This window comes from Seriola aureovittata, chromosome 16, assembly GCF_021018895.1.
Source record: "Seriola aureovittata isolate HTS-2021-v1 ecotype China chromosome 16, ASM2101889v1, whole genome shotgun sequence".
In the NCBI taxonomy this organism is placed as follows: Eukaryota; Metazoa; Chordata; class Actinopteri; order Carangiformes; family Carangidae; genus Seriola; species Seriola aureovittata.
In genome coordinates this window covers 21,676,481-21,703,816 of record NC_079379.1, presented here as the reverse complement: position 1 = coordinate 21,703,816, position 27,336 = coordinate 21,676,481, and the positions used below count along the sequence as shown (strand labels likewise).

Here is a 27,336-nt window from a genome sequence, read left to right as displayed (position 1 = left end):
GGAGGAACAGGAGTCGAATCATATTAAACTTTTATGTGAAAATGTCTCTGCTCCTTGTAGGAGCTTTTAAAGAATCCAAGCTGCAATGAGGGACCTGCTGGGAGAACTTTATAAACACATACATGAACATTAAATCTCTGTTAAATCAACAGTGCCAGGAGCTGAGCGTGTGAGGTGGAGGCTGCAGTGGTAGACGGAGCTCTGGCAGCAAACACTTACTGGCATGGAGGTATCAGTCAATGAGAAATGTCAGGTTACTGTTTAAAGGTTGCCATGTAAAGTGATGTGAATGTGACTGGAAGTTACTAGTCGGCTGGTAGCCAAGCAGCTGCCACTGATGGTGACGCATGAAATGAAGCAGCTGATGCCACTTAGCTGATCCAAGCGCAGCTTTAAGTGCTCTGCTTTAATTAATGCAAAAGCTCCATTAAGGCACAATAGTGAATAAAACAACTAAAATGAAATCAGAAAGTGCAATTTTTTCTTGTTACTGGTGCAGATATTTTCTTTATTACAGATACGCCTTGCACTCATATCTACAAAATTCCTGGAGCAAAGGAAACTGGCAACAAGTGGGATTATCACACTGGCAACCCATTTTTTTTTTCAAAACCAATGAGTCCTTCAAAGCTCAATATGGGACTTGTTAAGACAGATGCTTTTGTGTGTAGCTTTTCTTTCCTCATTAGACCTCTTTTGCTGTCAAGCAGTGCAGGTTGTCAGTGGTCAGAGGTTCATCCAGAGATCCAGCTGCTGCTGAGGCTGCTCTCTGATGCTGGCGGGGCTCATCTCTGCGCGTGCTGCTTGAAAGGGGAAGTTAGATTCTGCACACAGTTCCTTTTTCATCTCTGACTTGTGGGACTGTTGCAAGTGGATGTCGTGCTGGTAAGAAAAAGCTGATGTAAACTGCAGTAAGTGATGTGTTTCCCTGTTCTTTAGATGCTGGAGACATTTTCCTATCATGCCTGTTTCTCTCCAAATCAAATCAAAACATCCTCAAATCTAATTTCAATCCCTGTCTTCTTCTCTGCAAATCAAATACTGTGCATGTTAACAACGCACGTGCTTGCAACATACACGCCAATGCACACGCAGGCATCATTAGGGGGGGCTTGAGGCGTTACGCTGCTGCAGCTCTGTCTGCGGTGGACGGAGGAATTGTTTCATCCCCCGTCACTGAAGGCTTCTGAAGAAGGCGTGATAGTGACATAAAAAGAAAAACAATGTCACCGTATTGTTCGATGGCAGTTGGAATGGGAATTTCTTCCCTCTGTTCCTCTCCCCTCTCTTCAATATTGCACACCAGCAGCAGAGCTCCTGTCAGCCTGATGGGGCCAATAAAGAGGGAGAAAGACCTGTCCTCTGATGGGATGTGATACCATGAAGAAAGCTCACAAAGAGACTCTACATTATTTACTTTCTCCAACACGCTGATCTCTGCAACACCACTATCTGCCTCACTGATATCCCTGCAAAATAGACTGCACTTCTACCCCTCTCAGATCCGTGTTTCTCTCGCCAAGCAAGCCCTAAAAACAGCTTCTTCTCAGAAATCCACACCTTTGTCACTTTGCATATCGCTTTCTTTTCAGCATGTGTGCTCAGCCTGAATAATATGTCTTCATTATAACAATGGAAAAGCTTCCAGCACTGGTTTAATTCATGTGGGTGCTGTTTGCGCAGTCTTTCAGGATAAAGGCGCTTTGCCAGGTACCTAAAATATTGAATGTTTTCATCCCTTAAAAAAACAGCTTGAAGGAATTTCTTTTGGCAAATAGTCATGAAATTTAAAGTCAGAGCCACTGTCAACAAACAGACCTTTTGGTTTTAAAGCGTCTCTTACAATGAACGCTTGTTCCTCCCTAAAGCTTTTCATGGCCTTGAAAGTAAGGTAATACTTTAATCTTTTCATTGATTCAGGCCAGGGGATTAAACCGGCATTAATCTATTTTTTTTGGCCACTTGGGGACAAGCTGCAAACACAGCAGGGTTAATACATTTTTATTACCTTATAAAGTTGACATGGCAAATGTGACAGACATGAGGCAACATTAGCATTTATTTGGAGATGTGTTTCTAGCCACCTGACAAATGTAAGTCTGATATTCACTCTCCTTCCGGCTCTGTTTGGTCCTGAGGGACATATCCGGGCTGTTCAGCTGCTAAATGCTTCACTTTATTCACCAGCTAGTTGCTAACTTTGTCAGCCTGCTATTTATACTCCAGCAGATAAAGACACATTAACATACATTTATACTTGTGTTTCTGTTCACCTGTTAAATTAAGTCAGATTTTCACTCTCCCTCTAGTTCTGTTTTTGTCTTCACCAACTCACGAAGGAAACATCACGGCTTTTTAGCCTGAAGTTCAACAGCTAATCACTAACTACAGTGGGTTTTTAGCATTTTTGCTCAGAACTGCTTCCTGGAAATGCAACCCAGATAGCAAAAATAAATATGTTTGTTTTGTTCTGGACCAGTGTACACCCGGTTGCACGGCCCGAATTTGGCCCAAATACAGCGTGATTGTGTGATACTACTTCCAAATCTGGACCTTTTCTGGCACACACACATAAAAATCGTCCAGCTGTCAGCCAGTACTAGGATAACAGCCAGAATCTTCCCAGATGTGGAAATAAATGAGCCAGACTTGGGACGAGGACCCAGACATATGTTGGGCCAGAAGTTTTATTTTGCTCTCTGGAACCCACTCTCACGGCAGTTTGTATTATCCATTGATTTCGTGTTCATGGACACAAATTTGCCTTCTTTTTTTTCATGACAGCCAGCAAAACTTACAGTTTGCCAAAATGTCACAAAATTGAAGGTATTGATGTGCGGAGCCTACGTCGACAGGAAATGTCCCCTTTTTTTCGTGACGGTAAAATATCGACATAGTGACTACAGTTATATACGTTATAGTAACAATGTTTTCCTATCTTTTACTAACCTTAACCAAAGTGCTTTTGTTACTTAAACTAAATCACAGGCAGGACTCACAGTGTGTGATGGTCGGCCACTTCACCTCGGTGCATCTGCGCTTCCGTTAATGAATGATGCAGTTAGTTCAAAACATTTTTCCAAATGAAATACATGAGTTTGAAAGTTGTGCTGATTGTCACCATAAAGGAAATTTGTGTCCTTGTACATGAAACCAATATATTATATTTTGTGACTATTTCGTGAACTGCTGTGAGACTGAACCGCTCTAAAATCAAAACAATGAGCTCTGGAGAGCTGCAGAATTGTGTGATAATTATTGGTGGATTCTTCTCTATAAACAACCTCTTTGAAATTACACAATCCATTATCAATTACTATAAAAAATATTGATTGATAGGTACTGCAAAGTTGTGTGATGATTCTTTGTGGATTCGTCATTATGGTTGTCACTACGAACAACCACTTTCACATTACAGATAGTCATTTGATGCATTGTTGCCATAAAGATCTCGATTAGTGCAGATTTAAATGTTGCATATGGATGAACAAGAGCGTATCAATCACCGTGCACACTCTCTGACGCCTTATTGCTGCAAGTACTGACCTTGACTGACACTTCCTGAACCCACCTACTGTTCAAAGTCGAATGACATTTATGAAAAAATCTTTTAAAGAGAAAAAGTGCTCACAATGGAATGCATTAATGTAATTTATTCAACTCTAAAGTGCCTTTTTTCTAAATTGATTTGACCATTATGGATTATTATCTCATAATGATTACAGGATGCTGGAGACTTAGAGCTTTTAAACTTATGCAATCTTTTCACTTAAAGGAAAAGGTAAATGGCTGTAAGTCTGACATGGGAATAAATGAAATCCAGAGGTGACATTTGGCTTTTTTCCACTCCGTATAAGCATTTATTTTACAGCTTTATTACTGCTCAGATCCTCATTAGCTGTTGCAACAGTGACAACTTGTCTCCCCACGGTCTTCAGAATGAAAAAGTAATGAAACAGCTCTATTACATTATGTTTGGCAAATTATATCTGCATGTCTATTTGTGTTTAGATCCCTGTGTCTCTTGCTTTGCTGCATTGTACCATCTAATTGTATTCATTGTTGGGTGGGCTAGTGAAAATAACCAAAATGTATCTGCTTCTTTCTACTTGTGGCAACACTGTACTTAAACCTGCAAAAGTACAGCGACAGGAACAATACCACTTTATAACAATTACCCGGCGGTTAAACTGTATTTTCAGGGTACGTTTTGCCAAGAAACTGAAACTCAAATTAAAGCAATAGTTTGACATTTTGGAAAACAGGCTTATTCTGTGTTTTGCTGAGAGCTAATTGAAAGCGACAACTCTTACATTTGTCTGTGAAGCTACTGCCACCAGCAAGTTAGTTTATCTTAGCACAAAGACAGTGGAATCTGCCTCTACAGCTAATTGACAGGTTATAGGTTATAGGCCTATATGTTTAATCTGTGGTTTTACATGGCGTTTCTTGCCAGACTAGTTGCAGTCATGAGGTTTGAAGTTACTGCTCTACACCAAGAAACATTATACAACACATTTTTTGCAGTCTTTATGCTAAGCTAAGCTAGCCAGCTGCTGGCCACAGTGTCTTATTTATCGTACTGGAGTGATTGATCTTCTCATCTAATGCTCCGCAAGAAAGTGAATAAATGCATTTTTGAAAATGTTGAACTGTTGCTTTAATGTTTCTCCTGGTTTAGTTCAGTCTGCTTAGAATAAAAAAAAAAAATCTGATTTAAGTTTCAAATCTGTCGTGCACCGAATTTAAAACATAACTTAATCTCTAACTTAAAGTTTAAAATTGACTGTGGTACTTGTATCTGTATCCACACTCATCGGTGATGTAACCGTCACGGTGGGCTGTCACAACCACAACCAAGAGAGACAAGAAGAAAGAGCACGAGCATCTTTATACCCATAAATCCTTGTTTTTTCAGGTCACTTCCTCTGTTGGTTTGGAGTTTACAGTCTCAAGCAGCACAAGCTCCTGGAAGAGTAGTGAAGTTTTCAGCCATCTTGTTGTGGCTCTGAATTTTGTTTTTGTTTGATTTAATTCAACACAAACACACCAGGATAAAGGACTAGATGACCCAGTTTGAGTAAACCAAACTTGCCTGATGGGACCGGATCCAGTTCGTCTAAACTTGGACGGCTCACAGTATACAAGGACTCGTCCTTCTTAACACTCTTTATTCTCTTTCTACAGCAGGTCTCTGTTCTGCCTGCATCTTCGAGCTGTGAGTCGAGCCCCCGGAGACTGATCGGTAGATACACATCAACAGCTTGCGTCATTAATATTGAAAGCCCTCACTGCCGACCTCGAGTCATGACGAGATCGTGCACAAGGTGAGCATCTCATTACGACGGCAGGTCATAATCATAAGGCAAAACCTGGTATTAGCTGTTTCATAATTTACATTTGCAAGGAGGCTGCATATGTTCACTCAGGTAGAGCTTCTGTGCCCTTGATAAAGAAGAGATTGTGTAAAGAAAAGGGATCAATGTTCTCAGCAGGACCAAATCGAAGACTTTACAAGCAAAGATGTATTTGATCAATCCCACAAGGAAAGCATCAGAAAACAATAATATCTGTCTCGGAACGAATCAGATGGCAACAGGAAACCAGCTGTAGAGAGTCAGCTGTACCGTGTAAAAACAAGTTAACAAGCAAAAAGCTGAAGCTAAAATGAATAACAGTTAGCTATAACTAGCTTAGCTTATGAATAAATGGCTGAAATAGCTAAAAGTAACTCATAAAGGGTTGAAATAGATAATATATAATGGATGACTGCTGAGAATGTAGGCTGTAGTGGACCAGTGCTGAAACAACTAAATTAATAGAAAACAAAAAGTAGCTACATTGTTGAAATACTTAAAAAATACTAAAAGTTATGGATAAATTGAAATAATTATCTTAAATTAGTGGATAAATGTTTGAAATAGTTTGCTAATCGTAATCAATAAATTAAAAATAATTAACTAAAAGTAATGGACAAAAGGTTGAACAAGATACTGTAGCTACATCAATGGATAAACAGTTGAAATAGTTAGCTTAAAGATTAAATAGATGAAGCTTCGGTAATAGTACAAATGAAGAAGAAAGACAAACCAACCTAAACATGACAACTCAATTGTATGACAATAACATCGTAGCAATATCCTTTTATTAACTAATATAAAACCCAATTTAAACCATCTGGCTCAGATGGTGTGGAGTTCGTCTAACAGGGCTGTTGTGTGAGTCTGACATATGCCATTTCAAGAATACAACCCAACAAAACCTCTATGGCCCTGAAATAAAAACATGGCTAATGATCCTTGAAGACCAAGGACACATTAGCGGGAACAAGCATCATTAACCGACTGCAAACACTTCTTAGCCCTGCTTTGTTTGGAGCAAACGAGGTCTCGTGTCGTCTCACCTCCTTTCATCACTTCCTTCAGTTTCAGGCCTGCGACGACGCGAGGCGGGAAACATGTTGTGACCATAATCCCATGTTTACCGGCTTGTTACTCACGGCCCAGTCACTTCCTCCTTGCAGGGGGAGGAAGGGAAGGATAGGGAGCCGAGATGATGAAGTCAAAGTTTATTATGTGCCTATATGGCTGATGCAGCATATTCGGAGCATGGTAATTCATCAATGTCAGATGCCTGTGCTCGCTGTATCAGTGTAACTCATAGTTACTTATATCCCAGACTGTAAACTCATTGTGCTGATGTTCTATTTTGTTGATGTTGTTGTTGTTGTTGTTGTTGTTGTTTTGTCCGCCATGATTAGGTAAGCTTTTCACGTAATGGATGAACAAACTAGAATAGCTGCCTGACTCAGAACGGTTAAATTAAACATGATATTACACAACAACAACTTTCCGTTTTCATTTCATCAAGTGACGTGAACTGAGAACTCCTTGAATAACAAGTTCATACACTAAAAGTCAGTCTGGCTTGCGTGAGAGAGATGAGTACAAGGGAACTGGTGGCAGATTAATAATGTCTGTTGGCAGACAAAAGGGGCCTGGAGGACCTTTTACCATGATGTGAGCTAGACTTTAGAAACACGCCAACTCAAGTCAAAGACACAAACAAAGAAAGGAATGGACTCGCAGAGTTCCCAACTCCTCGAGGGGGAGATCTGAAGAGTTTCTTTTTTCTGCTGATTGTGAGTTCACTCACTCCATTAAAAAGTCTATTTAACTTTTTCCCAAATTTAAAGGATTTCATAGTATCAAATCTTTGTGTTCTTTTTTCTCCAAAGTCATCTCATGGGGTTATTTTAAATCAGTTATTTTTTTTAAAACAAGGACGTTTTCCTCTCAGGATTATTGTGCAGGATTCAGCATTTTTCTTCTTGAGGTGCCCTCAAGGTTCAGATTCATACTTTCTGTAATTGCTCTCCAAAATCAAGCCAGGAGTGTCATGTTAATGAAAAGTCAATGAAATGAAAAAGTGTAGATTTCAAAACTGTAGATTATTTCACAGTCTGTGTGACCGCTGTTGTTGATTATCCAGGGATGACTGTTGGCTGTGATCTTTAAAGCAACACTATGTGACTTTTGAAACGAGAGATAACACATTCAGTGTCTTACAAATGAGAAGTTGAATTCACGAGCAGTGAAACACACTCTTGGTCAATTCAGTAAACTCAAGTCTTTAGTTGATACAGTCTCACCTGGTCTGGCTAATGTTGCAAACTTCAGATAAATATTGCTGTGTCACCGACATTACTGAGTCAGTGTTGCCTAAATGACTCCTCTGTACTCATGCTAATGTTAGCATTAGCCCTTACCTGTCTCCTGTGGCTGCTGTTCAGCAAAAGTCACACACTGGTTCACTTTAAACACAATGCTTCACAGGGATGTGCCTAAACTAACAGGAAATGCAGTTGGCCAATTCCCAGTATCTGATTTACGCACTACACAGGACGCTGCAGCTGCTTTATTTGATTTTTTCTAATGACTCCATGTCCAATCATGATCCTCATTGACCTTAATGCTTCCTGGTGGCATGGACATGGAGTTCAGGCTGGGAGTTAGGTTGAGTTTAAAGGGGACCTCCACCTTATTAACACTTAAATGTCAGTTCATTCTGAACTGAAAATAACTCTAACTGATGATTTCATAACAGGTTATCTCCGTGGGGTCTTGGAGACTACAAATGTATAATGGTGCATTTATTTCCACTGTAGCAGTGGAAAATGCAAATGCATTATATTGCACTGCATTGCATTCTGGGTATTTTTTGGTGCTTAACTCACCCCAAGGACTAATAGTGAAGAAATCTGGGCCTCTGCTTTGATTTTCACCATTCATTTGTTAATCTATCTCTTCTGAGTCCCCCGAATTTATGGATGTACCAAAGTCAAATGCTGAGTATCACACAACGACATTTATTAAATAAATGCATATCTCCTAATGGATTTTAGAAATATATTAATTTTTGCTCAACAGAAGTTCAGTCGATTTAAGTTTGATTTTTTCACCCATGGGAAACACTTTTCTTGCTTTCTAAAAAAGGAGGTCAGAGGTCAAACTCACAGCCACAGGGCAGCACCCCTGGTTGTGCAATGTTGTGCTCAGGGACACTTCAGCATGATAAATGGGAATTTAACGTAATGACACATGGCTGAAGGGCAGATTCTGTAACCAACATGCAATCTTTAAAAACAATCAACTATCCTTGCTTCTATTTTTAGTCAGGGAAAACTGCTCCTATTTAAAAATCTGAAGAGAGTCATTTTTATGTCAGCACATTTGCAGCTTTAACCCTGAGCTGTTAGCAGGCATTTAGCAAACCAGATATCCAGCAAATGGATGTTTCTACTGCCGTCACCACTGTTTACTTTAGCATAGATCAGACCATGGCAATTATTGTCTCTCTGCTGTCTCTCATTTTGAATACACTCAGTGAGGCTGACATCCTGTTGACAGACAGGGCTGAAATTAAAGAGAAACTCCAGCTAGTAAGACAGGCTTTCAGCTGGTCTGCAAAAGCCACACCTACTGTCTCAGCTGGTGTGTCTGATTGTGAGTTTGTGTCCAGTGTGGTGCATTGGAAGATTTGCTTCAGCTACATTGCAAATACTTTGCATGTCCCACTTTATTAGCCTGGTCTTTAAGTTCTCCTTTGGTTTGAGAAGCTGTGGAGCAAAAAAAACAACAACACGTTATGTCTAAATACAATTACCTTATATAAACACTCACCTGAACTACGATGATAATTAAATGATCGTATGTAACTGATCAACTTTACAATCCACAAATCTCATCAGCAGATTTTGGTGCCAAATCAGGACATGAGCGATGAGGGAAATCATTAGGCTGAGCAAAAAAAGGCAAACTAGAGTTCAAACTCATCACATAACAGTGAGAAGAAAATACATAACAAACACTCCCCCTGACGCTGTGAAATTGTACTGAAGCAGTCGTGGTTTCGCATGCAGAGACACAGTTTAGCAGAGCGCAGCGCAGCGCACCGCGGAGCGCGCAGCTCCGGACGCACCTGAACAGTCAGAGCGGTGCGAGCAGAAGTGAGCTGCAAAACAGCCTTTCACCTGCTCACAGCCGCACACACACTCACTCACACACACGCACACACACACACTCACACACACTCACACACACTCCTCTTCAACATCTGCCACGTCGTCTCTGATGGAGAGAGAGAAGAAGCTGACGGAGTCTTTGTTGATGTGGATTAACATTTATTTCTACCTCTTTGGCGTCTCCTGTGGAGCAGATGATTCTTCGGGGGCTCGTCATACATGAGCGTTGAAACAAGCCTCGAAACATGTGAGCCGCTGCGCATTGAGTTCAGTGTTGATTTGAACCTTAAACTACAAATGTCTCAGACCGTCTGCGTGGAAAACTTAAAGGCATGCTGCATGTTGACGGCTGCGAACGTACGAGCGAGCTGAAACAGATGGACACAAGTCCGACAACAACACACTGGGTGAGTCTGGCAACTGGGATTTAAAAAAGAAAATCGTTTACAGGTTGTTTTTTTGCTTTAATTGAGCCATTAATGCGTTTGGTATAACAACGAGGAAAACACGAGAACAATCAAACACTGAACACACACTATAGATTTAAGACTTTTCTAAAAGAAGCTCCATCTATTGTTTTTTTTTTCTCTTGTGATAAACTTCTTCAATTTCACTGCAATATCCTGCTGGTTTTCCTACACTGGGAAATAAAGGCGCTTCAGGGGCTAATGGTTCTCAATTAATGCTTTCATAATGTCCTCAAGGTATTTTTGATTCATTATTATAACAATCCCATAATGTTCCTGAAGGGACTCCAGGGCTTCCAGAAGTGTCCTTATGGTACTTAATGGTATCTCCTCCTGTTATGTTATTACTCTGCTCCTATGGGGGGAGTTAGAGGAGCACTATAGGCTGCATCCTTTCATTTAGGGATGTTTCTGTGCGTAATTACACGAGCTCCTGTCATCACCTTTGCTCTACATGCAATGCTGCTCTTCTTTAAATTTGATCAAACTGTGCAGCTCCCACAGACCGTACCTTTCTGGAGGGTGGTCTATGGATAATTGGATTTACCTGTCAATACTTGAGTCTAAGAGTTACACCTTAAGTAGATGAGAAGCTTTTAAAACAGCTATCATGCTTTTCAGGGACCCCCCCCCCCCCCCCCCTCTTACTTTCCTGTATGGATTTGGCCATATAAATGTCACTGCCTCCCTGTGCTGGGGTCATTAACCTGTTGATGTGTGGAGACGGATGCTTTGCAATGCTCTTGCGCTGTAAATTCACATACCAACACGCACACACACACACACACACACACACACACACACACACACACACACACACACACACACATCGGTGGGGCCCCTTGAAACCACAGAAAACGAACTAATGAGAACAGATTGCGGCAAATATGGCAATCTGCTCTGAAACACAAAGGTTTTGCATCAGGTCTGCTGCGCAACAAAACACTACAGCAGTGTCGTCTCAGTCATTAGTCCTCCTACTCCGTGGCTAAAGGCGAGCTAATGGGAGGAGGGTGTTGGGTGGGTTGAGAACCTGCACACTCTCGGGTCATGGTGACACAAGGTAGAAAGCCACTGCTCTACTTATTGTTTTGGAAGGGGGGGGGGGTGTGTGCCACATTCTTCGTGTGTTTGCAAGTAGGCGGCTGTTCCTCTCTTTGTTTTCTGCTGTGATCTCTAGACTCCCTGTCCTAATAACTGTACTTCCACACAAACAACACATTCACCATCAAATAGATCCTTTCCCTGGCAGCAATTTATTCAGCCCATTATCTCCTCCTCCCCGTCTCACACTGTGATAAATCCAGCCCTTTGAATCCACTGATTGACACTGACTGTCGGGCTCGAAGCGCAGGTTTAAATTTCTATTAGCGATTGTGACGGTACTTATGAAGTCTCAAGCAGTGGCGCTGTCAGACATTGTATTATGGATAGGCCCTTAAAGAAGTGAATGGGCCAACTTTTTTTTCCCCCAGAAAAAATGAGCTTCTGAAAATGTGACGGAGAATTCATTAGAACTAGAAGTGAGCAAACTTGGTCAAAAATGAAACATCAGTAACATTTTGCATTTCACAGGCAACACTGCCTGAACAGCATATTCTAAAAGCTGTGTCAGTCGTACGTAGGCTGTGCAGAAGTTAACAGACAGAAACTTGTCTTTTATAGCCCATCCAGCCTTCATTTTGTGAACTATTTATATGCCACAACAGCAGGTGAATCTCATGTGGAAAATGCATCTGAAAATCAAAATCTGGACTCAAGGCACATTGACTCTACAGGGTACAGCGCTGATATGACCTATACTGTACAAACTAAACAAATAAACAGGAAACACTGCACACATTGCTCTGGAAAAAAGGAAAAGTCCATGGCATCATGGTTTATTTGATTTAACACCAGCTGATGGGCCTGTAGCTTTAAAACTTGCCCAGTGAAACTAAATACTTCCAGTCCACAAACACTTATCTCAAAAATGGTCCGTCAGTTCCGCTGGAGAAATTTCTGCATATTTTACAGAAGTCTGCATCCTCAGTTGTTATGCTGTGCAAAGAAAAACTGTCCAGAACACTTCGATGAGAAGCACTTCCACTTTCCTCTCTAGACTCTGCACAAAAAATATTTTCACATTTTGTTGTAAATTGGTGGGTGAAGGGCAGTTTTAGTTTTTGTTCCTGGTTTTGATTTAGTTTTAGTGCTTGGGTGAAAATTACTTTTAGTCATCAGACACCAGAAATCTTTGTTGTGTATGGTTACCGTGATTACAGGTGTTGCTCTTGCCCATCACATTAGTGCAAAAAGCAGTGTTTACTTCACACCACAAACAGTGTCCATGTCATGACCAACCAGCATCATGCAGGGCTGATAAATGAAGCCAACATGGAAGTGACAAAAACTGCAGTTCCTTGAATGGCCACTTGAGTCTGGCTCCAACAGTGAGTCGATCCCCATAGACTCCCATGTTAAAATGCCCAACTGAGAGTTAGGTGGAGTCAGGCACTGCCAAGATGGCGACAGCGGTGCAGCCCACTCTGAGCTTCAAAACCACTCTTTGGAAACCCTTGGGTGACATCACGAAGGGTACGTCCGTCTTTATTTACGGTCTACGATCACGACAAACTGACTCTCCTCAGTGGATCCAGTTTCATTTCCGGACTTAGCATTAGCATTAGTATCAATGCAGCAGAAGCTCATTCAGAAGCTGGATTCACTACAGCACTGTTCAGTGTCTGGGATTAGCTTGAGAAGAGAAGTTAAACTGTTGGATAATGCAGTGACATTTCTTTAGTGAACATGTTGATGGTTGACTGTCGGCATTAACTCTGTTTCTGACAGCAACACTAAAGAGCTGACTGAAAGTATAATGATGTATCAGCATCCACAGCAGCTTATAAAAGTCCATTAGCTTCCCATGATTCTTAAATATAAGACAAAACCACCTCAAACAGGTCAGGTCAATCAATAAAGTTTATATTTCCTTATATATATATTTCTAATATTTATTGTTACAAAATGTATTTTGGTTGGTCAAGCCTATTCCTGGCTTCACTGCTGGTCTTCAATGTATTCTGTGAAAGTAAATAACTCCAAACTGAATGAGTTAAGTTTAAAGCTTTTAATGCCTTTCAATAAGTAAATAATGGGATTTGGGGTATGGAAAGTATTGTCTACTTGGAGCAACCCATTTAGCCCATTTATAATTCATACTGCAAAAAGCAGGCCATGATGTTTGCCATTTTCTATTATGGACATTGTAAATAATAAATTATCAATAATAAAATATTTCTTTAGTGAGTCAAAACCTGGCGCGTCAACAAAATCATCAGGTCCTATGACTCATGATCTAGAAGTTGCTCTACACCTCAGCCGATCAGACTCTTGTGTCTGTGATTGTGTTGTGAGAAGTTCTCTTTCCATGGTTATTGCAGTTCAAGAGGGACGTTTTGCATCATTCTAGATTATGAAATCCACTGATTGCTGCGTCGCTTCTTCAGGCATGAAACTTAATTGTCCTCATATTTTTGAGAACAGACTGTCACTGACAAAAAGTCGCTCCGAGGAGATCAATCAGTCTGATTTAGGGCAGGTCGGGTGATAGTTCAGTGTCGTTCAGGATCTCTTTCCTAAACTAGACCTCTGCTTCAGGCCTTTTACACAGATGAAGATTGAGTGGCTTAGGGAAGGCGGATGTATCGGTGATGCATGGGTTACACAGCTATGCAAAGAGTCATGTAAATGATATTTGCATGAGAAACTGGTGGTAAACGAATAATGCAGAATTGGAAAGTAATGCATCTTTTTCAGGTGCTACTTCTGATGAAAGAGAGAGAGAGCGGTGTCTTGAACCCACCCTGGAAGTATTTCTTAAAGAAAAGAAATCCAGGAAATGTTTTTAATGGACTATTTGCTTGCAGATCCATATTCAGCATGTGAAACACAAGCACACAGGCACTGATGGTCACAGCTCTATGGGAAAAGCTTCTTGTGGTGAAAATGACCTCATAAGCTGCGCACAGTTCGTCTAATAAGGATGAGAGGGATGAAAAGTACTTGAGACGAAACCCTTTTTCTGTTGCATTGATGACCTGCTTTATTAAATTAGAAAATGTGTTTTTGTGCGTCAAAGTATTTTATTGTATTTGGATTTTACAAATACATAAATAAACACTTATGGCACTGTTTTTTTCTTGTGAAATAGTTGGTATCTCTTTAAGTCCTTCCATTACATTACCATTCTTAGAGCCATGCTGCTAGCCAGACTAAAAGCAGCTCTTTGTTTGAACCTTCAACTAACTAATTGGTATTTTCCCTTTTGTCAGTCTGTGTTCCTTCAGAGTATGTAACTGTGGGCACACAGGTATTTCAAATGGGCTAATTTTAGATAAGATGTTCTGTAATTTTTTTCTCAAACCCCTGAACTATTGTACATTCACACATTCCTCTAACAGGAAGAATCATATCTATGTATAATCCACTTCTTTTCAAAAAAGTCTAAACCTGTGAGACCTAAAAGCCCCTTACACCGGTGTTTTCACTTATTATACCTGATTAGACTTTTCACAGAACATCTCATTCACTCTCCTGTTGCACCTGCCAATCATTCTTATTGGTAGGTTGCTCCATCCAACTTCCACCTGAGTGGAGGTCAAATTAGACAGAATGATTGTGTGGGTGTGCAGGGCCTTTAAAGCTGATGAAATGATTTCCTGTAACGCTGTTGGACTCAGACAAAAAAAAAAAGGATCAAATTCAAAAAAGCTCCCCATGAACATACATTACCCACAATGCAACTGGACCAGTGTTGTGCTAATAGGGTCTCATAAGCTTGCTTCTTTTTGTCTTCATTCCCAACCGACACTGACTCAAGTGACATCACTTACAGCAAATTATCAGACGTTGCACATTTATCCAGAGTGGCCCTTTAAGTCTAAAGTGCTGGATGGTTGAGTTTTCAGTAAACATTAGTAAGCTACAACCAGGAGACATTTAGCTTAGCTTATATAAAAGCTGGAGGCAGGGGAAGCAGCTAGCCAGGCTACATCCAAAGGTTAAAAAAAATAAAAAATCCACCCACCAGCACCTTTAAAGCTCACTAACAGCTTTCTGTTCGGCCAAGAAACAGTCCACCTGGCAAAGACGTAACCTTAAAACTGCAACCTATCATTTCTGGTTTTTGTATGGATTAAATAACCAAGATATAAGGTCGTGAGCTTTAGAGGTGCTGATGGGTGTATTTTGTTAATTTTGGACGGAGCCAGGCTGCCTAGTTTCCCCCCTGCTTCCAGACTTTGTGTTAGGCTGAGCTGTAAACTGTCTACCAGCTATAGCTTTACACTTAATGCACAGACGTGAGTGTGGTGTTGATCATTCAGTTTCAAAATACCACAGTAATCAGGACTGAACTTACTAAACCAAAGATATGCGTCAATCCTGCTGCAAATAACTTAATCCTGCATTTATATGATCATAAATGTAGGATTTCCACGACTCAACAAGCCTTATTCGAGATGTTGCTCCTCTGTGGTTTTATCTCCTCCTGTTAGACTAGAATTCATTCTCTCTGTGCTCCTGAAGCCACCCCTGGGTGCAGTGTCATGCTCAATAAACTGCTCCTGTCAGAAGCACTTTGCTGAGTCGCTGTGGAGGTGCCGCTCTCTGACCCCCTCCTCCCCCAGAGAAAGCGGCCTGTTTCAAAATGATTGGCCTCACAATAGAAGAGGAAACTCTGAGGATAGCTGGAGGGGTCCCACTCTTAATTTGTTGTGATGATGTGCCCAGTCTCCCTACATCGGCCCCACCGCCTCTGGCCCAGTACAGTCATCCTTATCTGGATTGTGTATCCAGATGCCCGTGTTGATTAAACAAGAAAATGTCTAGGTTTGTTAAGACAGCATGGCTTCAGAAATGTGTAATTGGATCTAAAGTGCTTGTGATTGAAGAAGTGAAAAGCCAATATACACAGACTGCCACAGTGTTTAATCAGGGTGTGATGAGTGGTCTCATTCAGAAAAAAAACAGCAGAGTGAGACATCACTGTCTGGATGGATTGAAAAACTCCAAAACTTGGAATAATACATGTTTATTTTTCTTTTGCTTCGTTATTATTCATTGCAGCTTCTTAAACATTCAGAAAGATTTGTTAGTACAAAGGTTTCGTCAGCCTTTATAGAAGCACGAATACCATCTGAAAATCATGTTTTAAATAAAATGAATATATGAGTTGTTCTACCATACCCCCCCCCCCCCCCCAACACTAACATTAAGTGCATCCGAGGGGAAATCATTTTCATCTGAAGTTTTTCCTCCTTGTTACGTTGCCATTTTGTGCTATTAGTTCTTTCTTCTCACAAATTGTTGTGGCTGAAAGGTTTTCATGACTGCCAAAGAAAAGAATGGCTCACAAAACACGCTGAACACTTCAAACTCTCTTTAGTCTTTTATCACATCGATAGCTAGTGCAGAAATATAATAAATGTGGGTTGTGTTAGATAGCTGTGTTAAAGCTTTTATTTTGGATTCTGCTCTTAGACAGAACATTTCCATATAGGCAGAAATGCCTACAGTTGTTGTCTTTTCCTCTTCAGAACAAAGGCTATTTTTCATGTTGACAAGACAAGCCTGTTCTGAATAATACATTGATTCAGCAGCTGCTGTTCATATGAAATGAAGAATGAATAAAGCATCACCACATACGTGAAACACTGAACATATGTTAACGTCACATGTGTTTTTGTACAGCAGTTGATACTCTCCTTCAGTTCATATTTGGCTCAGCGTGTTGTGATAAGTCTGTTATTGAGTTTGTGATTTCCCACAGTTTGTTAAACAGTGCTTTAAATCATCTCGTTCCGCAGCCTGGTGATGCTGTAAATAGAAAAACAACATTATTAATTCCTCAGTGTGAGTTCAGACCACAACTTGATGTTGGGGTTGCTTTTTCTTTGTGCTTGCATTGCAATTAGACTGCAGAAAAGTGGTATTTGACAGTTCCCTCTAAATTACAGGCTGTTTTGACTCGTGGGTCTTCTTTTACAGACTGTTTATTTCTGTTTTCAGAAGTGTAGTTAAAAGCCAATGACTTTGGGATTCTGTGGATTTAATTAATACAGTAGAAATGTTTTTGTTTTTTTTCACCTGTGTGAGGATTAAATGAGAATTTCTACGGTGTTAAATCTGTCCGTTAATGCACCACAGGATGTGCATTTAAATGATCACACAAGTGCAACATGTTGGCCTTCTGCACTGAGTTGGCCTGTCAGCTCATACTGTTCACATGCAAAGCCATTCTTGCCATTTGTAGAAAAAAATGGAAGCTGAGAATGTAACCTTGTAATATTTCCTATGTTTCTTTTTCTTTGGTAATCGTCAGAAATGATTGACTTTTCTTCTGTAATGCAGGTCCTGTGGGTGCTTGGTATTTTCTACACTGTGAAAATGCTCAATAAATAGACCTTGTCCATTAATGAAAACAAAAAGAAATTGGAATTTGATGGAATTGAAAACCAGTCAACATAGACTGTAACCTGAAATTGCTTTCATTCAAAAAAATAGGAAGATATAAAGAAATTAAATAATTAAGAAAAACTTGGCAAACTCTCTAATTCGAAAACCATGAATAAGGAGCACAACCAAAAAGACGAAGATATTGCTGTGATTTTTAGATGAAAATCACATTTCTTTGCATTACACATTGTATCTCCGTCATATTTTTTGAATGGTAGTGAGTACACATCGACCTGGTGCAGGAATGGCCTCACTTGAAGATGCACTTTAAAGACCTGGTCACATCAGAAAGCGGCACAGCAAACGTAATCTGCACATCTTCTCATAATCTTTGGTTCCAGAAGCTTAGTGACGTAGCGACAACTGGCACCATGATCGTACAAACAGGGACAGAGGTGCACATGTCTGGACAGAATTGTATCGTGTTGTTTGTACACATGAGAAGTGATAAAGTTGTTGTACGGAGAACGGCATTACTGCCTGCAAGGTGTGGAGGGAGAAGGCTTCAGACAACTTTTCAACCATCCAACAAGCACTTCATTTGAGGCAGACTGAAGCCTTTCATGCAGGGACTTGTCTGGAGTGTTTGGAAGAACAGAGATATAGAGAGCACTGCAATCCTAAAAAGTGTGTAAAGACATTGAGAAATGTAACCAGTGACTTGTCGTTTCTGTCCTACAGAGACGCGCTGTGTTGCTGACTGGGTGACTGGCTCCCAGTCACCTCACATACCTGTGAAGCCCCGCTCCCATTGCATTGCACAGGACAGGTTCCCCCAGCAGAGTGGCAGGGATGTACCAGGAGGTGGCCTTCCTGGCAGGCAGCACTGAGCACCAGTTCACCACCTTCCACTTCAACCGAGTAGAGAACCCACAAGAGGTCACCTCCAAGAAGGGTGTGTTCTACAAGCGAGCCCAGCTCCTGCTCCACCCTCAGCCCCGCCAACAGGATGGAGACGAGATCGGCCTGGCTGACGGGGCAGCCATTATCAACGTGGGGGGCATCAAGTACCGCATCCCCTGGTCAACGCTGGAGGAGTTTCCCTTATCGAGGCTTGGAAAGCTGCGCAGCTGCAGCAACGAGGCCGAGATCATGGACGTGTGTGATGACTACGACGGCAGCCGCAACGAGTATTTCTTTGACCGAAGCCCGTTGGCGTTCCGCACCATTGTCACTTTCTTGGCGGCAGGTAAACTGCGGCTTCTGAGGGAGATGTGCGCCATGTCCTTCCAGGAGGAGCTGCTTTACTGGGGGGTGGAGGAGAACAACCTGGACTGGTGCTGCCTCAGGAAGCTGCGTCTCAGGCAGGAGGAGTACAAGGAGCAGCAGAGGCTGGACGAAGAGGAGGCCGAGCTCACGTCGCCGCAGTCCTGCGAGGAGAGCCAGCAGACTCCTGGAGTGGCAGCACTGGAAGAGACTCGTGTGGGGGGCTGCATGCGGAGACTGAGGGACATGGTGGAGAACCCCCACTCCGGCCTACCAGGGAAGATCTTCGCGTGTCTGTCAGTGATATTTGTAGCCATCACTGCTGTGACGCTGTGTGTCAGCACCATGCCTGACCTCAGGGAGGAGGAGGAGAGGGTGAGTTCTCTCTGTCAGTAACAACATTTTCTCAGCTTTTCCTTATTCACAGATTGGATTTAAATTATCAAAAAAAGTTCAGACTCATTTCTCTCATATTTAATTTCTGGAATGTCTTTTGAGTTATTGGATTTTTATTCAGCAGCACTGGGCAGTGAAATCATTTAAAAAACCATGATTAAACAAAGAGGCACAGAAGCATATCTGAACTTTAAAAGACAAGACAGGATGGAAATTACCAATTTTAGAAAAACAATAAAGCAGAGAAGTATAGTTAAATATCATGAATTATGTTTCCCAGTAAAATAATCCTAAAATAAATCAAAGGAAATGAGGAATGTTACTTTTTATGCCTCCGCACCGGTGACAGCCAGAGCTGGAGGCATATTATTTTCAGGTTCTCCGTCCAATCATCCAATTCCCGTGCACCCAATATCTCAGGAAAGCCTTGAAGGAACTTCAAATTTGGCACAAATGTCAACTTGTACTCAAGGATGAACTGATTAGATTTTGGTGAATCAAAGTTCAAAATTCAAAGTCACTGTGATCTCACGTTCTTGTTGAATGCGATATATCATGAACATTTTATGTCCAAATGGTCAAAGGTCAGCTTCACTGTGACATCATAATGTTCTGCAAAAACACTTCTCGCCATTACTCAAAGCTGTAACTCTGGAAAGGGGAGATTGTGACCATATTTCCTGCAACTGTCAAACATGGTCTCAGTAGTGTGTAATAGTAGAACAAATGTTAAAACCTTCACATGCAGAGCAGATTTTCATGAGGAACACCGTAGTCATGAATTTATACAACACACATAATTATAAAGGGAAGGAACGCCAGTCTCAGGATTCCTTTTTTTTCTAGCTGAGGGATGCGTGTGCTCTTTACAGCTGCTACAGTCGAATTCAGATTATGTTGATGCAGCAGCCCACATACCGAGTTCTCCTGAGCTTTATTGTAAATCATTGTGACACAGACACAGAGGCGAAGGCTCAGGGACAACGAGGCTTCCTCTTCGTGCGCCTGAATACCAGATTATTGTGTAGCTCCCCTCGCTGTTGCAGCAGCATACATTCCTTCGTAGCAACATGAGATCCATACTCTCCCATGTATGTGATAATTGACAGCGAATACACAACATGAAAAGGCCATGCGTTCGCACATTTAAATAAATGGTGTTCAGATTTCGGCTTCGGTTTGGTATTTGCAAAAATCCCACAGATGTTTCCCCCGTACAGTTGATTTTACTTGACCTGCTTCCAAAAACGAATATGAAATGAGCTTAAATGAATGTGATATAAGCTCATTATAGTTATGTAACACTATGATTATGCAAATTGAAGCCGTGAAATCTTAATCCGTACAGTTAAAGGCTTGTTTACCCAAACCTTATCTAGACCTGCTGACCGGTGAGCAAAATGAGGTAAAAGGAAAACACTGTTATTTACAGTACACTGTGTGTCGTGTTCCCTTTGATGTTTAATTTAAACAGACAGATTTTAACTGCTGTGTAGTACATGGCTTTTTGTGATGCACCTTTGATGTTGTAGTCCAAAGATTCTGTGCATACACAAACCTTTCACCACGAAGAACAAGACAGAGACTTATTACTTCTGCAGGGGATGTGGGAAAAGTTGAACATTTTGGAAAATACAGAGAGTTAGATGAAACATAAATCTGTTGTCTGTGCCTTAAGAAAGCTGGAGCTGGGGCATGGTGATCCTAAAGACTGGTTGAAGGTGGAAACAATTAGCCTGAATGTCCATAGTGAAACAAGACAAGTCAAAACCTAGTATATGGCTGGACCGCCTATGGTCAATGTATGAAGTTGAGGATTTCTAAGTAGCCAAGGGTTGTCCAAAAAGTTGCTAGCTTTGTAGCTAGGTGCTTTTTTGAAAGAGAAAGTCTCTAAATCTAGTGACAAAGTTGGCAACACAGTCACATGGCATTCAGCTGACCAATGGTGGAAGCACAGAATCACCTAGATGAAGACCCTGTGCTGTAACATGTTGGTTCTTCCAATTAATCAATTTTATTGAATTGAATTGTTTTTTTCACAAAATAATAATAATAAAAAAAAAGAAGTTAGAAATGGACAGAAATGTAAATTGAGTTCAAAATCAATCAAATTTGTGGATTTAGGGTGAGTTTCATGCTATTATAATTCTTATGCTAACAGCTATTAGCATAAAAATAATCTACAGTAGTGTTGTCAACTTTTTTCAATGAAAAGTTGCAACGGCCTGCTCAAAAAGTTGCCCAAAGTCAAAATACATAAATACATAAATACATAATATCATTACGCAGTGATTTGCATATCCATAAAAAATTGTATTTAAGAATTTTAATTCCCTGCCATTAGCATTCATCTAAATATACTGATGAAATTCTCCAACTTTGTATGTAGGCTACAGAGCTCAGGAATAAACTAATCTTCTCAAACTCTTATAAATAAAATAGTGGAAAAGTTCCTTGGGCTAATAGGGGATTAATGATTAATGGTTGTGATTACAGATTACATTCACAGCTCATTTACAGTACATTCCTTTGTTCATGTAGTGTCTTCAAGGGACAGAAGCTAATGTCTTCCCAAGAAGTTGATAAATGTGTTGGTTTCAAGGTTTGGCAGCATTGTACTAATAGGAGCCAAAACCTGGACGCACAGTATCTGGCGCCCAGATGGCGCTATGATGATGACAAAGTTGGCAAAGTTTTTTCTGGTAGAAGCTGTCAATATGCTAACAGTTAGCCGTCATGCAGAAGAGCTGTCTGTCTTTTCTACAGAGCTGCAGGAAGCTCGAATCCAAACTCCATATCTGTTCTTAGCGCACAGACACGTATCAATCTTTTCATCTTGCCCTCAGGAAAATGCTGATCTGTTCTTTTAACTTAAGTATAGTTGTACAGTACAGTTGCACAATTATGTGTATGATTATATTAAGTACTATATTGGCAATTTAAACAAAACATGGCCGATAATATGCACAGAGCTGCCCCAAATGATGATACTCATAACTTACAGTCTCTAGTCTTTAATTAGGGCTGAAAGTGGGAGCAGAACACATCTACTTGTTGCTGTGTTTAGCTTTCATCTCACAGGAAGAGGAATATTGCTACCTTAGGCTTTTGTTCCCACTTTTTTTTTGCTCTGACAAGTCGAGCGAAAAAGCATATTAGAGCTGACGATGTCTTACTCCTGATCCCTTTCATGTCTGCCCCTGCCTTGGAGACTTCAGAAAGCTGTGGAGATCTGAATCCAGATCGGGCCAATTCTCCTTTTGAATGACAACAGCAGACCCGATAATGATTAGAGGAGCCCTGAAGCTTCTCCCTCTGTCAAAGATGCTGTATGTCTTCATCAGCAGGCTGGGAGGGGGTTGTTAGTATAAAGTGTGTGAGCTTCAAAGGGGAAATCAATCAGGAAAACAAAGTGACTGAAAGCTGAACGAAGATCGGCTCAAACATTAGTCTCACCTCCAATTAAGTGTCAGCTATCATTACATGCCTGTATGAATGCAGCTTTAATTATTTGAATCAGAAGAGCAACAGGTATGGTTAATGACACACTATATCTCAAACTCTGGACAGCTGAAAACTATCATCATGGCACCAATTAACCACCCAGATATGCCTGAGAGATTTCGCTCCTCCTCCAAGGGAACATTAAGTGGTGGTGGTTCTTTTAGGAGTGAGAACCCAATCTGAACCAACCATGGGAGGAAACCCCAAAACGCAAGGGTTTATGGGTATAATGAGATGGCTGTGCCATTCTCGGGACACTGAGCATAACAAAATGAAGGAAGGCAAACCACAATCTGCCACTTCTTCACATATTCTTAACTGCCATAAACACTAGAGACGGTGAATTAAAACAAAGTGGCATCCCAGAATGCCAAAGTCTCTTCAAATGTGGCTAAAACTTTGCCCTAAAAGTGTAACTGCACTTTTGCTTACAGCTTATAGCTACACTGGGCCATGTGCACATAAATGAATCAAACACTTTCTCACAATGCCAATGATTTCCTCCTGCTATGTTCCCAGCAGTCATAATGTGTACTAAGGTGTCAGACAGCATTGGCTGTGGAGCGTCTCCTCTCCTCATCACCTTGTGAGTAGAGGAGTTTGTGTGTGCATTACTTCCTGCGTTGTCTTCATTCGCACTAATGTCAAGCGAGGCATTTATGTGGCTGAACACTTAAATGGAATCCGGCTCAACTTAGTGAATTGCTTTTGCTAATTACCACGTCTTTTTCAGTCGTGTCCGCCCACTCGCACTCTTCCATTACAGAGCGTCCTAATATCCATTAGCTTTGATAACCACCATTTACATCTGCACGGATCTACTAATGAAACTAATGAAATGATCATTTCATCAGATACACATTTCCAGATTGCAATATATTGTATATTTGTTATGTATAATGTTTTTGAGACTCCAGTGATGGCAAGATGAAGGAAGCAAAGCACTCCATGTTAGATACTACTTACCACATTTACCACATTCAAAAGCTTCTGACTGGACCAGTGCCGAACACTGAATTGTATTAAATGTAATTCTAATTTAAACCTGCAGTTTCTTGGCAAGTTGGTTCCAGCACAAACAAGACGTGAACACATATTCCTTTTAATTTGGTGTGGCTGAATTGTTAGCAAACAGTTGCTAACATTCAGCAGATTCAAAGAAATTTTCAGTTTTCTTTGAACTCCACCAACTCCCAGATTAAATAAAGCTCTTTTGCAACTAAATGTAATTCTCTATGTTCACCAGCTAGTAGCTAGCTTGACAGTTAGCACTGCTGGCCAGGCAGCATACAGTCACTGAAAACATTTAACTGAAAACAGCTGCCTAGCAACGCCATGAGAGTGAATGTGTTAGCAAACAGTTAGCCACCTTGTTACACATCCAGCAGACACAAAGCAACATTATTGTTTATTTTGAAGTTGTGTCTGAACATGTGATAAATGCAAGTCTATATTCACTCTCCCTCTAGCTTTGTTTTGGTCTCAACTCTTAAAGGAAATAGCTGCAAGCTAGGTATTAACTTTTGTCTCCTGTGTGGTGCTGGGCAGGTAGCACACACTCGGTTTATCATCAGTTTTTTTTTTTGATGACAATGGTGACAGTGAGTCTAAACGGTAAATTTGTGGGCTAGAAAACCAAAACAATGCACTAAAAGATGCTAAACTGCTCCGTAGAGCTGTAGCTGTGAGTTGACAATTCTCTCTGTGGGTTTATCACTAAGAGTGAAAAGTTATCCATTTCACAAATAAGTAGTCATTAAACATATTGTTAGTTTGAAAATATTGATTTTACTGATACTTGCTCAATTAGGATTACTGGACAAAAATTAGTCCTAGCCCAGACGTTCCAAGCATTTCAACATTTTTATTTGCCAGTAAATGAAGTCATGCTATGAAGCTGCCTGAAATGTTGATTCCATCCTAAATTAAATTGCACTGTGAGGCATGAGGGCAATGCAACCTAAACCCAGGAAGTGGCCACTAAAATGCACTTGGTCACTTGAGCCGGAGGAGCGAGTTAGGGCAGAAACCAGAAGTTTTTAAGGAGCTGCCTACAATGGAAAGCACTTAGCCTGTCTGTCTAATATAATGTGGCTCTAAGTGAAGCATTCAGCTGCTGAGAGACCTTTTTTTTCTCTCTCTCACATACACACACACACAGACTCACAAGTAAAAAAAATAAAAAAGAAACTATATTGCATTTCACATTTTATGGTCCCTCTTCCTCACTCTCTGGATGAATAGGGGATTAAACATCTCAAGTGTTTTGTCGATTTCTTCCCTCAGAATTGCTTACTCTGTTCACATAAGCATCTTTGGAAACTGTGTTCTTGTCCCATTTATCTCCTGCTATAGCCCAAGCTATGGATCTAACCTTTTATTGACTCGGCTCATGCCTCACAGCCTCAAACACTCGATTTTGATGTAAATCTCAGCCGCTTTAAAGTACACCCCTACCATAGCCATATATCATCACAGGGGACTGGGGAGCCAGAGCTCAGAGGGTGGGGACAGATGGAAGAGAAATGTGTGCAAATGTAAGAAAATAGAGAGAATTTTGTCTTCGTCTGTGCTGAAAATAGGACGTGCAGTCATCCCTCCTGACTGTGAGCTAGACAAACTGCTGTTCATGCTCAGAGAAATGTGCAATCCACCTTGGCGGTGATAATTTGTGTTTCTGTTCCAGTGTTTGGTGAATAATTTTCGGTGAGTCAATGAGTGATATCTTTTCTACAGTACGAACTGTAAACCCCCATGGGAATATTTTCATGTTTTATGCTAGAACTTTAGCATACCTCCTCTACTGTGAGCTTTTATTAAGGCTTAAAGTTATGTATAATTGAGGGTGTGGCTGGTGGGTGAGTGTATCCTTGCCACAAACCGGCATGCACCAAAATCTCCACACATGACACACATGCCCCACATCTTTGCCCATTTTTGGAGCTGGGAGTTTGGCGGCGTCAGACACTGCCAAGATGGCGACAGCGGGGCAGCTCACTCTGAGCTTCAAAATCACTCTTGTATGTAATTATTAATACAGGGCTTTGGAGGCCAAAAATGACAAGAAATTTTAATGGCTCTTATTTATGACTATACACCAATAGTTCATTTGAGGCCATCTCTTTGTCGTGGATGTACAACTTTAGATTAAATCTTTGAAGACTAATATTGCTCCGATTACACCCCACTACTGCCTTTATTTTAACAACAGCTACGGCTCAATTCAAGCTTTTACCACCACAGTTATCTCTCCTTTCCTCCACAGTATTTAGCAGCCTGGTGCACTGCCATTTGGATTCAAGATTAATCGAGAAACTACAAAAACTGAGAGTAAAAGAGGTTAAATAATGTCTTTCTTCTGCCTTTTGGATACTTACAGAAAATGCTCCAGCACTAATTGCTCCTCCCTCTGGAGCTGCAGGCACACCCAGCTGAACAGCCTCTCAACACATGAAGAGGGATTGACATAGATGCTTAGAAAATGCTTCTCCTGTTACCATAGAAGCATTTGCATTAGTAAACATTTTCAGCAAGAGTAGTTTGCCATTAACTGAAATATTGTCCAGTAATACCCAATATTTTTTAAAATGTTTCTTTTCCCAATATAACCACAAAGGAAGCACTTTGCTGTGTGGAATAGATGAAGGATATTGACTGATGATTCTCTGGGGATATGAGGGTACAGTTGTGCCAAAATCTAATCAAAACATGTAGAGGAGTTCAGGCCCAGGAGACTTCCAAACACACAGTCCAAATGTTCTGCTCTGGTGGAATATTACTCAAAATATGTTTTTTACAGCAATCACTTTTAGCCCAATTGAGGTGCATTAGCCTTGCTCATAAATGTTAATGCCAATAACGTCCGCCTGTAATGGCTTTGTGCTGAAACAGTGGTGAAAGAGTTAGTTGCTAAATCAAAAAGACCCTGTACAAACATATAAAGATATAAAGATCTAAAACTAGGTATTGAAAGCAGATCGCAGTTTCTCATTATTTCTTATTTCATTCTTCATTTCCATTGCTTTCTGTCCATCAGTCATAGTGGTGTATTTTAACATAAGGGGGAGGGCAGAGAGAGAGTGAGAGCATACACTTGTCAGGCAACAGCCGTCAATATCGATGGTACTTTAGATTAGTTTAGATTAGATGAAACTGTAATGACTCCCAAGGGGGATTTGTGTTGTCACAGCAGCAGAGAGGAGGATATAAATAACAGTCTATATGGGCATACAGTGTAAAGACTCCCTGTTCCTATTGTTGCAGGTTGAAGTGGATGGCCTGCTATTCAGATGTACCATTATCAGGCATACAGATGGAGCAGTACATTATGTGTGTCCAGAAGTGCAAATACACAGTGCAAGCTATTAGGAAAGCAGTAGCTATACGGGTCACGTGGATCCATGGATCCAGGCTGAATGTATGGTATTTTACAAAGGGAACAGCATGTATGTTTTCTGAAAGCTGCAAAAGATTGTAGAAGGATTGCAGGTTCGAAGAAATAAAACATCTTTGTCCAGCAAAGACCGGTCGTAAAGTTCTCCTGCCCTCCCCGAAGAACTTTCTGTAATAAATACATATTGACAAGCTGCAAATCTGCTTGGGTAGAGGCCAACGCTGTGTTTGAGTTATGGCAGTTTTCAGACTATTGAAAATAAATAAATTTATGAAATGATTAAACAGTTTGTGGCTGTGGTGGATCTTCTTCAAAGATGATCTTTAAAAAGTTCCAGACAAAGTCAC

The 27,336-nt window shown here is 40.8% G+C and overlaps 1 protein-coding gene and 1 long non-coding RNA gene across 2 annotated transcripts in view; both read left to right on the top strand.

The window, feature by feature from the left end:
• Nucleotides 1–683: 683 nt before the first annotated feature.
• On the top strand, nucleotides 684–6,781 carry LOC130184242 (uncharacterized). The gene is made up of 3 exons (XR_008829951.1): nucleotides 684–885; nucleotides 5,188–5,327; nucleotides 6,426–6,781. It is a non-coding gene; the product is annotated as an uncharacterized LOC130184242 (long non-coding RNA).
• Nucleotides 6,782–9,434: 2,653 nt separating this feature from the next.
• kcng2 (potassium voltage-gated channel, subfamily G, member 2) overlaps nucleotides 9,435–27,336 on the top strand; it is a 39,751-nt gene continuing 21,849 nt past the window's right edge. The window contains exons 1-2 of the mRNA XM_056398797.1: nucleotides 9,435–9,930; nucleotides 18,172–19,071. Of these exons, the coding sequence (XP_056254772.1) occupies nucleotides 18,283–19,071 (789 nt within the window). The 5' untranslated portion in view covers nucleotides 9,435–9,930; nucleotides 18,172–18,282. The remainder of the gene's footprint in view (nucleotides 9,931–18,171; nucleotides 19,072–27,336) is intronic.